Source organism: Ziziphus jujuba, chromosome 2, assembly GCF_031755915.1.
Source record: "Ziziphus jujuba cultivar Dongzao chromosome 2, ASM3175591v1".
Taxonomy (NCBI): domain Eukaryota; kingdom Viridiplantae; phylum Streptophyta; class Magnoliopsida; order Rosales; family Rhamnaceae; genus Ziziphus; species Ziziphus jujuba.
The window spans coordinates 10,277,554-10,296,375 of record NC_083380.1 but is presented as its reverse complement, the minus strand read 5'-3'; the positions used below and the strand labels follow the sequence as shown (position 1 = coordinate 10,296,375).

Genomic DNA, 18,822 nt, shown 5'->3' with positions numbered 1-18,822 from the left:
TGTTAGGATTATACTAAATAACTAAGCTATTTTAATTTTAAATCTAGCTAGCTTAACCAGTCGTCCTAGATTTTCAATGTGTACTCAAATCCAAATATTGATCAATTTGTCTGTATGTCTTTCTTTCCTAGCTAGGCTGGGCTCAGGATTTATATTCATGTTTTTGTTAATCCTATAAACAATTGTCCTAGTTGTTAAATTGTATATGTTTTCCCCTCAGGATAGTAGAGTTGCTTTTTTATCGGATAATAATTCTGAATTTGAATCTCTTAATTTATATTAAGAGAAATTAATATGGAAATGCTACACTTTTATTGAATGGAAAACCATTTAAATATACAAACGTAACAAGGAGAGAATACAAACTTGAAAAACAAGAAACCTAAATACATCGTGACAAATTCTCTAGGCACATTTAGAGCATAAAATTGGAAAGCATAATTCCTTGACCGATAGATATATTACGTATATAGCCGATACTATGCCTTATTATGCCCCCTCAAAATAGGAAGTCGGTCTCAAACATCTATCTTGGACCGCAAAAGTTGAAGTTAAGCTCGAGGAAATGGCTTAGTGAGAAGGTTGGCAATTAAGCTAATCTGCACTAGACACATGGGAAATAAGAAGAGTGCCAGCTGCATATACGCAGTCATGGACAAATTTAAAATGATCACGAGACACAGAGATAGGTTATCCCAACGTTATCTAGATGATTGGTTCAGTTTGGTATAATTTTTCTGAATGGTTTGGCTCGATTTGCAAAAATTGGGTAAACAACTAATTGATTCCAACCGATCGATATGATTTTAAAATTAATGATAAAAAATTTACATTATAATATCATCAATTTGATATGATATTAACGTGATATATATTATGTATCTGTATATGTGTGTGTGATGGTAATTCAAGATAAGCTTAGCTACAGTAATGTGTGGTGAATCACTTTTATTTTTATGCATTGGAACTGTCTTATACACATATATGTGTGCGTGTGTGTGTGTGTGATGGTAATTCAAGATCAGCTTAGCTACTGTACTGTATGGTGAATAAGCTTTGTAAGGATCTACGGTAGTGGGATTCGAATATAAATTTTTAAAATTTTGAGCTTTGATATCATGATAAATTACTATTGATTTTAAAAATTTAATATAGTAGAATGTTTATTTTGTATATCAAACTTTTTATATCTAACAACCATTTAGTGCAATAAAAAACGATTGTGAAAATATTAACTTCTATATTTTATTTTTATGGTGCTTCTATTCCTCACAGGATGAATTATTGGATGAGTTCTTGAAGGGATATAAATATTTTGTAAGTCAAGATATTAAGCCATATCTTTGGTGGGTGAGTTGGCTTATAATATATTTAATTTCATTTTATTTCCTTTTTATGGTTGAATATATAACTCAAAATTTAAAATCTAAATATGATATGTTGACTATTTTTCTTTTAATTAATCTTCTTTTCATGCATATAAAAATGATACATTATATATATATATATATATATATATACAGAGTCCGGTTATCATCCGGACCAAAAGAAAAAACGATGATTTTTAATAAAACCATCATCTTTTTTCTCACACAGAAAATTAAAAACTATCGTCTTTTCTTTTGATTCGTATGCAGATGGTTCGGATGATAGAATCATCCTATAAACACACACACACACACACATATATTCGTACAATGTTTCTATTTACGAGAATATAGTTTTGCATCTCATATATGCACTAGTAATAGAGCAAATGCTAAAAGTTATCACATACAAAATTAATATTTCAATATTAAAGAATTAATTAAATTAGCATACTTAGCATTTAATATGGCACATGATGCCAACATGTTTGGAACATATCGTTATTATAAGTATATAGTATGATTATTCCGTGAGACATGTTATAAAAATGAAACGGATATGCTCTCATGCTTTGTTTTTAATTAATTGGCTATCGGAGAAGATCAATTATATATATATATATATAGATATATGTTCCTCTTTTTTCTTTTTTCTTTTTTTCTTTTTTCCTTTTTCTTTTTTTTTTTCTTGCTTTCCCTTTTAAGTCTTTGATTTTTCTACATATATATAGTTGTTTTCTTTTCTTTTTCGTGTCTTTTTTTTTTTTTTTTTGGGTTCAATTGGTACGTAGAATCTTTTTTGTGATATAGATTTTTATTTGATTGGATCCCACAGTGACTAATTCATGTTTTATAAAAGTTTTTCTTTTCATTTTATTTTTTTATCATTGTTTTTGTAAGAGTTGGAAGAATTTTAGAAATAGTATTTGTACTATTTGTCACAGTAATGATTACCTTACTAAATGGGATCAATGCTAACACTATTAGAATTCACTGGTTGCCTTTGATAATGTAATGATTTTAAATTCTAAAAAGCTAATTTAGAAAAATATGCCTTTTTAGATAGCCACTTAAATTATCAAATGGTATATAAGTTTTACTATCAATTGTCAAACTGTAGGTGATAAATAATATTTTTCTATTAAAAAGTAGCTTAGTATTTTATTTAGAATTTTAACATATTTACTATAAGAGCATCTTTAATAAGAATAGAAATATCATTTAGGTGACATAGATGTTAATAAACAGTATTCTAAAAAACACAATCAGTACATTTATTTTCTTCCTAAGAAAATAAAATGACTTCGATAAGGTAAATTTTTTATGAGTGGCAGACTTCATAAAAGCAGATTTTCACTTTAACAAGGTCTCTCTTTCTTTTTCTTTCTTTTTTTCTTTTTTTTTTTTTTTCACTGAAACATTAGCTTGACAAACTCAGTTAACAGTTGCATTTGGAGGTACTATTTAGATGTCGGTCAACTTTTATGATATGTCTATATGATTAAGCTTTCATTATAGATGTGTCCTTATGATGCTTAAAAGCAAACTAATAAAATTTATTTTGTTGGGGGAATTATATACAGTCTACTGGATAAAAAGAAAACTGCCCAACGTGAGTTCGAAATATTTCGAGCCCATATCTGGAATACAGACAATAGTTGGGCTTGTATAAGAGAGACAGTTTGTAAAAATCACAATACGATATGGGCTTATCTAATTTGTTATGTTTTTATTGGATTGCTCGCATATTCTTTAATAAAACTGTCATATTGGGATTATTTGGGATTATTTTCAAATATCTCTGTCTACCCTCGTTAGCCATAAATACACTTAGCCATCAAATGTTTGCAATTTCATTAAGAAACGGACATATGAATAAGTAATGATTTTACTTATTTGATCGATGAATTTTCCATCTTACCCTTGATCTTAGTATTAAACATAGAAAATGACTTAATTATCTTTAATTAATAATCAAAACATCTAAAAGAAAAAACAAAGAATAGTATAACGTAACCCAAAAAATAAAAAAATAAAAAAATGTGTATATATAAACTATTAGTCAATAGTAGATTTTCCATCAACACCATGAAGTCTGATTGATCAGATGTTTAATTATGGTTGTGTTGTTTCATGTATTCTCTATGGGTGACTTCTTGTTGATTTTTATGTTAAACTAAATAAATTAACAATGCACCAGGGACTAACCGTGGCAGGGTATTGTTCTACCAAATTAGATCGGTGCTTGTTGGGAAGGTCCCTTTCACCAAATGTTAATGCAAATTATCCTTTATTGACTTTCTTTTCTTCGTTTGCCCGTCTTAAGGCCATTCTGTACATGTCTTCTATACAACTTACGAAAGCAGTAACTTTGTATTTTTATTTATTCATTTATTTTATTTGCAATTAAGCTCCAAATTCATGTGTTATCAATTAAGCCAGACAGTTTTTAAGGAGTGCTTCTAGTAATAGTCTCCTCAATTTTGTTTATTTTTTTTATTTTTTGGGCCAAAAGTGTGAGCTCTTTTGGTAATTTTTAGGCTACAAATAAAAAGTTATCTATATATCATTGCACATTATCCGTATTTGCTTTAGCCAATGATATTTATCATTATTTTATTGACCGAAGAATTAATACAAAGTAAATATGGATAAGGATAAGTGAACCAAAACCAACAGGTCAAAAAGACAATTAAATGTTATTTGTCACGTTTGTTGATTGAATAGAGTTGACCAACATCTTGGTGCATAATTGAAGTTGAATTCCTTTTCCCTATTACTTATTTACCTTTACAAAGTCTCTTTGCGACTAAATTTATTTTGTTCTAATACAAATTTGAATAAGATTAAAATTCTAATGCTCTCATATGACAAGTATGGAATATGTACGAACCCCATTAATCTTACTATATACCTATTACACAACCTTACTGTGATAATACACAATCTTACTAGAAACCATATATATTTGAGCCATTACTCAACCTCAGTAGAAATCTTTGAATCTTGAAGCATGGAGTATCAAAAACAATCTGCAGCCACAATATCAAAACACCTTCTTGAAATCAATCTAATCTCGCCTCAACAATAGAAATTTCCAAGAAAAGAAAAAGATGAGCAGCCAAATGCAGATGTTCGTGGTTGCATGGATTGACCCAGATCATGAGAAGTTGAAGTCAAGGATCAATACAATGGGAAGGGATCAGAATCCGATATGAAATGAATAATTCATATTCATGGTGAATGATGAACTGCTAAACATGACTAATTGCTTAGTGTAGAAATACTATTTGTTCCAAAAGATTAAGCTGATGAAATGTGAACTTTCATTTCATTTATATTTTTTACTAACATTCCCTTTTAAATGTAGACCCTCCCTCTCAAATGCAGGCCGGTCTCTTTTGGGCTTCTCTTTGGATTTTTACATTTGTTTTTTTTAATTTTGGATGGAGTTGTTGAGTTTTGAACTCAGGATCTCTTGGATCTCTGGTTTTTATACCCTATAGAAATATCACTTATTCCAAAAACTTAAGCTGATGAAATGTGGATTTTCATTTCATTTAGATTTTTCTCTAACACTTAGTAATGGAAAATTATTGTGTTAAAAAGTTTAAAATGTACATGAAGGATAAGTTGATCGGGGTACGGCAAGTATTCTGCTCATCAACTTGTATTCTAATAGCAATGACTATTACAAAGGCAGCATGAGAGGCATGTACTCATGTTCATTTTCCATTTTGGTGATTTTCAGGGGATTCTCAACATTAGATGCATGTGGATGGTTCACGAAGAAGATATCTCATACTTTTGACCACCAAAAGCTAATAAACTCTTGTCAGTGGTTTTGGCAAAGATCATCAAGCTAGAGGAGTTCTAAATATATATATATATATATATATATGCAACATGAAGATTGCTTAGTCAAAAAGAAAAGAAAAAAAAAAGTTATTCTTTAAAAGTTCATGGATTATTTGCTTCAAGGGTGATAATAGCAAGATTATTTGTTGGAGCTCAGTATTAAAAAATTGAAAAAAAAAAAAATCTTTGTAATCTGTTGGAGAATATCGGTGAGAAAAAAACAAAGGGTGATTGTATTCAAATTTTATCTTTCATAAAGGAAAATTTTTCTCTCTTCCTACAGTGGATGTACATTGAATTTATATCCCTCGAGCCGCTTAAACCTTGGTGTTATTCTTCTTCTTTTATCTCTTACTTCTGTTTTTTGTGTGTGCTTGTTTTGTGTACAATGTTCTTGTTTAGCTGCTGCAATTTAATAGTTGAGTAAATTTAACAAATGGGCTTGCTTTGTTTCCTCTGTTTTGCAATTCGTTTTCTTCTTTTTTTTTTTAAAAAAATATACTTACATTTTTTTTTGTTTTTCTATTTCATGGGTTTATTAATTTGTTAATTTAGTTATATAAAGAATAATAAATATATTGGATCCTTTATCTCTTCCATTTATTTGCTATTCTATTTTCCACCGTTCAGTTTTTGTTAGCAACTCGTGTCCACAAGTTTCATAGGGCACTGCCTGATGGTGAATAGGCGTTGGCCTTTGCCATCCGCAAATATGTTCCACTTCTTGTTGCTGCAAATCCAAGGTTCTCGTTTAGTTTATTTATTTCTCGTTTTTTTTTTTTTTTTTTTTTTTTTTTTTTTGGGGGGGGCACAGAACGAAAATTCCCAATTAAATTAATAAATAAATTTGTGTAAGTTTTCCGCCTTTCTTGTATATCTAATATCTATTTACAACAATTGTAAATTTCCATACGAGCACGTAACACTTTCCTTTACAAAATGCATTCACTCTTTGGTTATGAACATTTCTGATATTCTTATTATCTCCTAGCCTGCTTTTCTTTGTTTTTTTTTTTTTTTTTTTTTTTGCGTGCACGTCGAGAAAAGCTTACTGATTTGGCTGCAATTTTTTTTTTTAAGAGAATATTTCATCTAGATTCTTTTAAGTTTGTATTAATTTCAATTTAATCTTTTAGATTTTGAAAATTACAATTTGGAACCCTTATAGAAAATATAGATGAAATTATTTTAAAAAATGTGAATGAAATAAGAGAGAAGAAAAATGAAAACTGTTTGAAATCTAAAAAGAGGTAAGTGACATTTTTAAACACTAAAGGAATAAATTTAAATGAACGAAAACTTGAGGATGTCTATATAGAATATTTCCTTTTTCTTATTCACCTGAAAAAAAAAAAACAAAAAAAAAAAAATAGTTAACAGGCTCCAAATCTTGTAATTTTATCTGTTCTTTTCTTTCTAAATCTTTCTATTTCTGTGTAGCATTTGTCATTCATAATATATATACTATTTAGAAGAGTTCAAAATTTTCAATTTTCTTCATGTGAACCAATAATTTAATCAGTAGAATTTTGTACTATTTGCCTTTATTGGCCATCCCAAACATGTTGATAATGACCTTTATTAGAAAGCAATAAAACCAAAAAAAAAAAAAAGAAAAAATCTTATTCACTCTATCTTGACCAGGCAAGATATTCAGCCAAGAATATTTATACATGCGTACTGATCTTAAAAGGAAAGGAAAGCAACGGTAAAATAATTCTAATTCCTATATGATTTCTCTTCATATGAATATAAATAAAGAGCATTCCTTTGGGTGCGGTGTCAGAGTGTGTTTTCATATGTGGTTCAAACGGTTAGCTAGAATTTTGAAACTTTGATTTCTTCCTTGTGCTGTTGATTAGTGCCCTGGCATAAGTTATAATGATCATTGACTTCATCAGCTGAAAGATCAACAAAAATTAGCTAATTATTAATGTCCATAAAAAATAGGGGATCACATAAAATTGATAAAAGCTCGTAGGCGATTTGAAACCATAGGATGGAATGAGGACAAACCTTTTTTTTTTTTTTTTTTTCTTGTTTTGGTAAATGGAATGAGGACAAAAATGATTTTGAATTAGGTTTTGGCAAACATCAACAAGAAAAGAAAAAGAAGAAGTGATTCTTTCAATTTTCAAAGTTCACGGATTTTTGGCTTCTAAGGTGATAAGAAAATGATTATTTGTTGGAGCTCAGTTAAAACTAGTCGAGAAAATATGACAAATGAGCTTGCTCTGTTTACTCTATTTTGCAATTTTTTGTTTTTTACTATATACTAAAGTTTTGTTGCTTTTCTATTTCCAAAGGAAGATGAGCTTGTTAGGATCTATTTGGCTATCTATTTTTAAAATAGTTTTTTATTTTAAAAAATAAAAAATTATTTTTAAAATAAAAGATTATATGTTTAGCCATCAATTTTCAAAAACAGTTATAGAAAAAAAAAATTAAAAAATAATAAAATAATATTTTTATCTGTTTTAAAAATAATAAAATACATATTATTTTAATTTGTTTTCTTCATCATTTTTCTTTAGTCTATATTTTTCTATCTTATAGAGAAAAAATATTACTTTAATTTTTTGAAATATCTTAGAGAGAGAAAGATAAAATATTATGTCTTGATAAATGTATCCAATTAGATTTTTATCTTACTCTTTTTCTCAGTTATTTTTGGACAAATATTTTTTCTATCAATTATTTATTTTGCTATTTTGTTCTTTTTTCTTATTTTCTGTTTTTTTGTTATCAAATATTCTCTCTCTCTCTCTCTCTCTTTCTCTCTCTTTCCTATTTTGTTATTTTTCTTAATTTTTTATTTTTCCTTTATTCCATTATATTTTTTTTATTTTTCATTTCTATCAGTTTTTTTTAATTTTTTAATTTTTACTTTTTTTTTCATTGTTTTTCTATTTTTCTATAAGTTATTCTCTTGTTTTTTTTCTTCTTTATCTCTATTTTTTATTTTTTCTTATCTCTCATTGTATTTATTTTTTTTTCTTTTTATTATTTATTTTGTTTTTATATTTTCAAACATATTTAACAAAATATATTTTTTATTTTTTAATTTTAAAAATTATTTTCAAATATTAATGGTCAAATATTTATTATTTTCATTAAATAGTAAAAAATAATTTTTTATTTTCTATTTTGATAACAATATTTTAAAAATAAAAAATAAAAAATATGACCACCTTAAATTGTTAATTTATTTATTCAAGGAATCTGATATACATATTGGATCCTTGGTTTTTGTCTTCCAATAATTTGCTATTATTTTTCCACCATTCACTAGTTGTCAGCAAATCTTGTCCACAAGTTTTTTGGGCACCACCTGACGTTGAAAAGACACTGGCCTTTACCATCCATATAAATGCTCATCTTGTTGCAAATCCGAAGTTTAATGGGCACTACCTGATGGTGAAAAGGCACTGACCTTTACCATCCACAAAAATGTTCTACCTCTGGTTGTTGCAAATCTAAAGTTACTACTTTAGCTTGATTTTTTCTTCCTTTTTTTTTTTTTTGGGAGGGAGGGGGGGGGGGGGGGGGGGGGGAGGGGAACACGTCAAAAATGTTTATTGATTGGTTTGCAAAATGTTTTTTTTTTTTTTAATTCACCAGACAAAAAATTAACAGGTTCCAAATCTTGTAATTTTATCTGTTCTTTTTTTCCTCCCTCTATAGCATTTGTCATTGAATATATATAGTATTTAGAAGGGTTCAAATTTTTCAATTTTAATCCTTTTGAAATTTGACTCAAATTTTCATGTGAACCAGTAATTTAATTAGTAGAATTTTGTACTATTTGCCTTTATTGGCCACCCCAAGAGTTTTGAGATCAACAACCAAAATAAGCAAATAAATTATGTCCATAATAAATAGGGAATCACATAAAATTGATAAAAGCTTGTATTCGATTTGAGGCCATAGGATGGAATGAGGACAAATTTTATTTTTCTGGAATGAGGACAAACATGATTTAGAATTATTGAGCGCTTGATCTTTTCTGGGCTCCACTCAAACAAAAAAAAACAAATCTTTTCTGGGCTTAGAAATTATATGCATGTTTTGTGTCATTCCTATAAACATTTATCTTTTTTACCATTATTATCTCACCGCATTGCTTTATGAAGTCCTAGTTTCTGCTTTATATATTTGTATCCCCTAGGATAGTTCAGTTATTATTATTATTATTATCGTCGTGGTCATCATCATCATCATGAAAAAATGCATCTCTGATATGATAGGGAGCCAATTAACTGAAAATAAAATAAAATGTGAGTGGTTGTAATGAGATTTTCTAAACGGAGACGCATTTATGCAGAAAAAAATGCAAAATAGACGAGCTATATGAATTTAAATCCCCAAAATAGTAAAATGTCCCAACCTTTCATGTATATCTAAATTTATATATAGAGAGAGAGTTGATGCAGAGACTATCAGTGCGCATGTCTTCGAATGCACCATCAACCACCGTTTTTTTTCTCTGCTGCGTTGGCACTGTTTTTGAGGAAGATAAAAAATAAAGGCAAAACATTTTTTTTATGTTAAATTAATATACCATTTATGTTGATTTTGAAGAAGGTACATATTTTTTTTATCTCCTCGCTTGACAGTTGAGATATTTGTTACTCTCGGCCCTTTTTAAGTTACATATCATGTTAAAAGAGTAAAAAGCGCACTCGAAATAAGCAAGCAATAAACACACTAAAAAATAAAAAAAAATAAAAAAACACATATTACAAACTGAAAAATAAAAAAATTTAAACAGATTAAAATATAGAATAAAAGAAGAAGAAAAAGAATCTGAAAATGCTATATGACTGCGGTGAGCTGCTGGCCGACAAGTGGGTGAGAAAAAGAGAAGTTGAAAGTGGGTGAGAGGAAAGAAAGGAAGAGAAACTGGAGCTGGTTTTGATTTAGGAATTTAGAAAAAAAAAAAAAAACAGAAGAAAAATACTGGACGGAGAGAAGGAGAAAACGTGTTTTTTTTTTCTTTCAAAAAAGGTGGCAACGCACCGTTTAATTGAAATAGTAGAATGATGGGCGGGAGAGAGAGAGAAATTGCTTTTTTTGTTTATTTATTTATTTTTTCTTGAAAATGGACCATGTTTTTAATTTGTGAAGCCCACGTTATTGTGCATATTCAGCAAATATTTTGTCCTTTTTTCTTTTTTCTTTTTTTTTTCCAAAAACGGAGCCAATGCACCTAACAGAGGAAAAAAAAAAACAGTTGATGGTGCACTCTAAGACATGTGCTGGTCCTTTTTGCAGCAACTCTCTCTTTCTCTCTCTCTCTCTCTCTCTCTCTATATATATATATATATATAACACATGTATCATAGTTGCAAATCATTACAGATGCATTTCATACTTCCTGAATAACTCTAACCTTAATCTCACGTATGCTTTATCTTTCTCCTTTGTCAAGACGTCAAAAGATTTTTGAAGCTGATCCCATTACGGATACTATTAAAAAGTAAAAAATAATGCTCGCAAAAATCTTGTTTCAATTGGCAAATTGCTTTAGATCACTATAGCATATGAGTAAACAAATATCAACAGAGCAGACTTATACTAAATGAAGCCTACCTTGACCCAAATTAATTTCTTTTAACACACCAACCACTTTTAAAAAGTAAAATAAATTGGAAAATTGTTGATCATTTTCCCTATTACATATAAGTTAAAGCGAAATATTCTATGAATTATATATAATTAAACATCTATTAGGCAACAAAATATGTCCAACATCATCTAAAAAATATTCATATATATATATATATATATATCTACTAGAGGCTACTTATTAAATTATAAAGTTTTATAAAGCAAATATTATTGTTCCATTCTATGTGAAGTTAAATTTAAATTTAAATGTTAAGTATCATATAATTTAATAGTTAAATATCCACTGCGTAACCATCTCTAAATTAATTTCTCAAATAAGCATCCCTTCCTCATTTAATTAAACAAAGGATTTCCTGATAAGAGTCCAGCAGCTTCTTCTCTCTCTCTTTATATATATTAAGCTTATACCGAGTTGGAAAACCTTAGCTGGTGAAGATTTTAGAGATGAATGAAATCTCCAGCTTGTGGCAACCCTTTTCCTTCATCATCCTCATCATCTCTACAATTTTTCTCATCCTCATATACAAATGGTACTCCAACTCCATGTTAACCGCCATTAACAATAGATCACCACCTTCTCCACCAAAGCTCCCAATCATAGGAAACCTCCACCAACTTGGTCTCTATCCTCACCGCTCACTTCAAACCTTAGCTCGACGCCATGGCCCTCTCATGCTGCTTCACTTGGGCAGCGTTCCAGTCCTCATCGTCTCATCCGCCGAACTCGCTAAACAGATTATGAAAACCCATGACATAACCTTCTCAGACAGACCCAAATTGACAGCCTTCGATAAGCTTCTCTACAATTGCAAAGATCTAGCATCGGCACCGTACGGTGAGTACTGGAGGCAGGCGAAAAGCATCGGCGTTTTACATCTTCTTAGCAGCAAAAGGGTTCAGTCTTTTCGAGTTGTGAGAGAAGAGGAAACCAAATCCATGGTGGAGAATATCGAAAAGTTTTGCTTATCTACTTCATCTGTGAAATTAAGCCAGATTTTCACGAAGCTTACGAACGATGTGGTTTGTAGGGTGGCTTTGGGGAGGAAATACGATGATGGTGAAGATGGGAAGAAGTTCAAGAAGCTTTTGGGGGATTCTGTGGAGTTATTAGGGAGTTTTTTTATTGGTGATTATATTCCTTTGCTTTCTTGGTTGAGCTTTGTCAGTGGTTTGGATGGGAAATTGAAGAAAGTGGCGAAAGAGTTCGATGAGTTTTTGGAAAAAGTGGTTGAAGAGCATGCTTATGTTGGAAATGAGGACAATAAAGATTTCATAGATATTCTGCTTCATGTTCAGAAAGAAAACTTGCCTGGATTTTCTTTAGATAGAGTTTGCATAAAGGCTCTCGTCTTGGTAAGGTTACTCAATTCTCTTAGCCCAGAGAAAGAAAAACTAAAAATGGTTCTCAGAATTCATATGTCTGTATGCTTATTTGGTAATTTCTGTCTCACATTTAGATTATTTATATCCATATATATATATATATATATACACAGTTTTATTATAAAAAATGTCTATGTGCACTTTACAACATGCAATACATTAAGTGATATCTAAATTAAATTTCAATTAATTTACACATTTTATAATATGTTACGGGATATTAAACATGTATAAAATGGTATAATCTATAACAAAATTATATATATGATTTTATTTTTGACGAAAATATATATATAGATTTTTAGAAAAACAAAATTAAGGACATACACTTCTAATATATACAGGCTCATCTGGGGATTATTCTTGAAAAATCATTTTTACTTTAGAAAGTGATTTATGAAGAATCATTTAATTGGTACTTCTTCCGTACTCATAAATAAGTAAGTTTTCTAGAACAAAGTCGTAAAAATTATTTTGAATTTTTTTGTCAATCACTAGGAAGTGAGTTGATCATCTTCATTGTGCTTTTAAAGCCATGGGAATCATTTCCAAACACAACTATAGCTAGCCTTACCAGTCGACAAAGAACCAGGCTAGACACACAATATATTGTAATTTGTAAATTGCACCAATTCTGATCATATTAACCCATTTATGAATTTTGGTTTTCTGTTTCTTATTGAAGCTTTTACTTAAGTCATGTATATGTTGGCGTATTCTTTAGTTGCAATTGTCAAAGTTCCTTAGCTAGCTACAAAGCTTTAAGAAAAGTGAAAAGCAGAAATACTAATACATTGAAAATAATGTCAAACTTTAAAATGAAGTGCAATTTGATAAATATATTTTGTTTTCTTTTAGCCATTATAAATAAGCTATCAAAGTTATTTATCATTTATGTGTATGCTTAATATCGATTACCAAAAAAATGTGTATGCTTGATGAAAGGCATTTAACAAATGAGCTGTTTATAAAAGATCTGTTGGAAAGCCAAATAATCATAAAACATTATTTATGTAAATCATGTTAAATTATCATTGATTTCTAAATCTAAAGCTGTTAGGAAGTGATTTAACATGTATATTTAGGTAGATCTATTAAATGATTTAGTGAGTTAATTATTTATTTGTTTTTCCTTTTTAGGACATGTTTGCTGCGGGTACAGACACTACATCCACAGTACTTGAGTGGACAATGACAGAGCTACTAAGACATCCAGGCATCATGCACAAACTCCAGGATGAGGTGAGATCAATTGCAGGTTCCAAAACCCACATCACAGAGGATGATTTGGAAGCAATGCATTATTTGAAAGCAGTGATCAAAGAGACTCTTCGTTTACATACTCCAGCTCCATTACTACTTCCCAGAGTCTCGAGAACACAAGTGGAGATCAATGGCTATGAAATCCAACCAGGTTCTCATGTCTATATCAATGCCTGGGCTATTGGAAGAGACCCAATTTCATGGGAAAGACCCGAAGAGTTCGACCCAGATAGGTTCTTGAGAAGTGATGTGGATTATAAAGGTCATGATTTCAGGTTGATTCCTTTTGGATCTGGAAGAAGGGGTTGTCCTGGAATTCAATTTGCCATGGCTATCAGTGAGATTGCTTTGGCAAATGTGGTTCACAGGTTTGATTGGGGATTACCGGACGGTGCTAGAGGAGAGGATTTGGATCTCTCTGAATCTAATGGTTTAACCATTCATAGAAAGTTTCCTCTCATTGCTCGTCCAGCTCTATATGATCCGTTATGCTAATTAATAATTAAGTAGCTACACTAAAATTAAGAGCATCTAAGAGTATAATCGTTAAAATAAAAAGCATATTGCAGAATCTTATATAAAATAAAGAGATTGATTTTTTATCCAGCTTTAATTGTGCTCTTTATCACTCTTTAATTTTTCAATAAATAATTAATAGTTACTTTTCTCTATGGTTTTTTCATCAGTCACTTCCCTCTTTATATTATATAGATATATACATATATGAAATCAAAAAAATTATATTAATTGAGTATAGAAAAATATTGATATAATAAATGTAATCATTAAAAATTTTATATAGAAAATAAGTTAGGTTTTCTACATTTAGAGAGTTAAATTCCACTCGTTATTATAATTAATCTATTTAAAGTGTGCTGGAGTTATGAAAAAGAGATTTTACTTATTAAAATAGAAAAAATCAGGCTTTTAATTAGAGATGCTCCAACGATGAGATTGATATATAGAATTAAACATAAAAGCATTTTTAACAGACTTTTTAATTAATAATGTTATCCGCTTTAAAAGAAAGAGTCAACTCTCTTTTGTAAGGTCTCAAACAAGTTTTTTAAATTAAAAAATTAATATGTTGGAGAATATCGGTTGGGGGGAAAAAAAAAAAAAAAAAAGAAGAAAGAATGATTGAATTCAGATTTTATCTTTCTTAGTGGAAAACTTTTGTATCTTCCTATATACAGTAATTCTACATCACTGGAAAATATTTCTTTCTTCATCTGTATTTTGTGTGTGTGCTTGTTTTGTGTACGGTATTCTTGTTTAGCTGCTGCGATTTACTACTTGAGAAAATTTAACTAATGAGCTTGCTCTGTTTCCTCTGTTTTGCAATTTTTTTTTTTCTATATACTAAATTTTTGATGCTTTTCTATTTCCATAGGAAGATGAGCTTGTTAATTTCTCAATTTATTCATATAAAGAATCAAATATACATATTGGATCCTTGGTTTTTCTCTTCCATTAATTTGCTGTTCTATTTTCCACCATTCAGTTTTTGTTAGCAAGTCTTGTCCACAAGTTTCATTGGGCACTACCATGTTGGGAAATCCAGGTATCGGACTCACAATTGACCTGAAATCGAGATTATAAAAATAAAAAATTTACGTGTAGAAATATTCAAATAAAATACACACAAATGTTCAAATAAAATACACACAAATGATTGACAAGAGAAACCTTTTTTAATTTTCTGTCTAATACTCTTATTCTCTCTATTTGTTTATATGTGTATTTCTCTCACTAAAAGATGGCAAACCCATTGTGCAAGGAAGGGAACTACATATATATAGAGGAACAATGGCGGTATGGGAGGCGGTGGTGTTGGTAAATTCAAATTGAATTTTGACTCTTATCATGACAGCTTATTAATTGTTGTCATCTTCACTTCCTGCTTAAAGGATAAGAATGGGTTTAGTACCGCCTTGGTGAAGAGAGGAGGAAAGTGACCACCTGTATGTGAATGCAGTAAATCCCTGCATTGCCAGTTTTGACTTGTCAACATTACTTATGCCAAAAAGTGGCTTTACAGCCACATGCCTGATGTTGAAAAGGCATTGGCCTTTACCATCCACAGAAATGTTCAACTTCTTCTTGTTGCATATCCAAAGTTCTATCAGTTTGGTTTGTTTGTTCCTTTTTTTCCACAGAAATATTTTATCTGAAAGTGTCAGGACCCGTCCAGAATTCCTTTCTCAGAATCCTAGACAAGCCCTGATCCTAGGGAAATACCACCGAATCTTCCAACGAAAAATCCGGCAGCACCTCCCCTAAGGGTAGGACTAACCAAAAATTACCTGCACTGAAAACACACTTCTAAAAACATCCTCTTATTCCTCCCACGTTACTACAGACTGATTCCACAAATTTCAGCACTTCAAAAATAACAGCAGCAACCCAGTGTATAAATAACAACTACACGTCCAATACAGTATACAGAGCATTATACAGATAAATATGGAATTTATAAAATGACAGATAAAGAAGCAATACAAGATAGAGAGGAAAAAGGGAAGAAATACTTCTTGGACTTCGGCAACGAACTGAGACGTTGGGCTCGTCCCGGACAATCAACGTCTTCAATCTGGACCTAGAGGAACGGAATTTAAGAGTGTGAGATGCTAATCATCTCAGTGAATGACCCTATCTACTATACAATATAATACCACGGTAATAAGTAGATAGATAATAATTAATTGAAAATAATAATTTCTCTCAAAACCCTTACAATTCTCTCAGTTGGAAAAGTTCCCTTTTTAAAACCTTTTCACAAAATCCTTTGTTCGTATTCCCCGAAAATCAAGACATCAAATAAATAAATACCAGAAACAGTAATAATTATATTTTTAATTCCAATACATTTTCAAAACATTTTATTTTTAAAACACAGTTTTGAAAATCATTTGATGCACCCACTATATACCAGTGGCGCCAACAGTACCCAGCGTCCCGAGGTACCGCCAGACAGGAGATTATAGAAAGAAACCGGCATACGGTTGCGTGGCGTCCCACTGCGCCGCAGCTAACCTGGTGTCCCGGCCATGGAGGGGTGGCCTACCCTCATCCGATGGCAACCACAGGACAACCTCACAATATCACCTGCGCGCTCCTCACACCCACCTGCGCGCTAATCACAACCGTGTGTACACTAACCATATCACATATAAACAGAACACCAGTACGTGCACGGTGCATCTAAAAATCATAAAATCCACATATTGAATTTATATATCAAAACTCACACTTTTGCATAAACACAGCGGGTATATTCCATCCGCTTGAACCCGGAAAATTCTCCACAATTTCTTTATAATCAATACCATAAATTCCATGATTTTCAAATCCACCAACTCCCAAATCCACCAATTCAAATATTCACATTTTCCCAATAGCATAAATAATTCTCGAAACATAATAATTAAATCTCATAATATTCCATGAGCATATTTTATAAAAATTGAAATCACCAACATAAACAAATATTTTCCTTGAAATATTTGAAAATCAAATCATGCCCGACTTAATGTTAAAACCACAATAATTTCAAAATTCTCAAAACCATAAAATAATTTCACATGGCATAAATTTATATAATGCACATTTCTTTAATCAAAATAAATTCACCAAAAATTCCACAATAAATCACATAAATATTTGGCACATAGAAATTAATTTCCAAATATTCAGACCACACATAATAATCACGGATTTAAATTCCCAAAATTAATTTGAAGGTGGGTCACTCACCTGGAGCACGCAATTAACCTACGATCCACCATGGGATCAATTCCACGATTTACCGGTGCTCCTAGAACACAATTCACAGACAGTCAAATAAATTAATATTTTAATCGGGTAAATAATACCCGGTATCCGGGAGGTCAAACACAAACGTTAACCAAAATAGGCGAATAAAATACCGAATCGAAGCTTGAGCGACGAGGATTACAAATCCGGTCTCCATCGACCCCAATTCCGCCGGAGGTGGCTGAAATTTGGCCGGAAAGCTTCGGCCGGATTTAAACTTGAGGGATCTTTCAAACGGTGGGGATTTTGGGCAATCTAACCCCGAAAATGGACTCAGAGGGGTTGAAAATGGTGGGATAGAGGTATGGGTCGGGCTGGTTTGGTCGAAAACGGCGAGAATCGCCGGAAAAACATAACCGGCCACCGCCGGCTTCACCGGCCCGATCTGGGCGCGTCGCCGGCCGACCGGCAGCCAAATTTGGCTGGTGAGCTCGCCGGCGTGTGGGCTTGGACGGTGGCCGGTGCGTGCGTGGTTCTGGTGGCCGGAAAAAGAAAACACGGTGAGAGAGAGGGACGAGCGGGAGAGAAAGAAAGAAAGAAAGAAGAAGAAGAGGAAGAAGAAGAACAAGACGGGGCTGGGTCCCCTTTTTTCCCAGGTGGGGGAAACAAAAAAAAAGAAAAAGAAAAAGGAAAAGAAAAATAAAATAAAATAAAAGTAATTAAATAATTAAACAAAAATATTATTATTTAAAATAATAATAAAAATAATTTGATTTTTACACATGGTTGACATGTGGCTTCTCAACATGGTGACACATGGTCACCTTCATTAAGTCACACGTGGCACATCATTACGCGTTTAAAAATAATATTAAAATAATACAGTATTTGAAAAACTCTACAGGTCCATAACTTTCAAACCACATGTCCAAATCGGACGTGCCGCTAGTCTACAGACTCGTATCGACGAACACTTCACAACCATGCATGAGTCAAAGCTCAACCTTGCATGAATCAAAAGTCAACTCCGGCACCCCTTGGACAGTTTGGACCCCAACTTGTTTTGCTCATAACTTTCAAACCGTAGCTCCGTTTTCAACGTGCTACCAGTCTACGAACTCGTGCCAGCGTGTACTTCGTAACGGTACCTTAGTCAACCTAGAATTCCAACCGGGTCAAAAAGTCAACTTTTGACCCCTTGGTCAACGGTCAACCTCGGTTAACGTGCAAAAATTCCGACATGGTTTGGGACGGGGTGTTACAGAAAGTGTCTTCAATGTTTGTCAAAATTCCTTTATTGGGAGCACGACAAAAATGCTTCTTGATTGGTTTGCAAATGTTTTTTTTTTTTTTAATTCACCAGAAAAAAATTAATTAACAGGCTCAAAATCTTGTAATTTTATCTGTTCTTTTTTTTATTCTTTTTTTTGCCCCCTAATTCTTCCTATTTCTCTATAGCATTTTTCATTGAATATATATAATATTTAGAAGGGGTCAAATTTTTCAATTTTAATCCTTTTGAAATTTGACTCAAATTTTCAAGTGAACCAGTAATTTAATTAGT

At 31.3% G+C, this 18,822-nt stretch overlaps 1 protein-coding gene across 1 annotated transcript; it reads left to right on the top strand.

Moving 5' to 3' along the window:
* The first annotated feature begins 11,163 nt into the window (after window positions 1–11,163).
* Window positions 11,164–14,169, top strand: LOC107418342 (cytochrome P450 736A117). Its single transcript, XM_048473385.2, has 2 exons — window positions 11,164–12,209; window positions 13,380–14,169. Exons 1-2 carry the CDS (start codon window positions 11,301–11,303, stop codon window positions 13,995–13,997), a joined length of 1,527 nt encoding a protein of 508 aa, XP_048329342.2. The 5' UTR covers window positions 11,164–11,300; the 3' UTR covers window positions 13,998–14,169.
* The last annotated feature ends 4,653 nt before the right edge of the window (window positions 14,170–18,822 follow it).

Coding starts and splice junctions, on each gene's coding strand:
- LOC107418342 (XM_048473385.2), top strand. CDS start 11,301: ATGAATGAAATCTCCAGCTTGTGGCAACCCTTTTCCTTCATCATCCTC. Junction 12,210..13,379: donor GCATAAAGGCTCTCGTCTTG/GTAAGGTTACTC, acceptor TTTCCTTTTTAG/GACATGTTTGCTGCGGGTAC.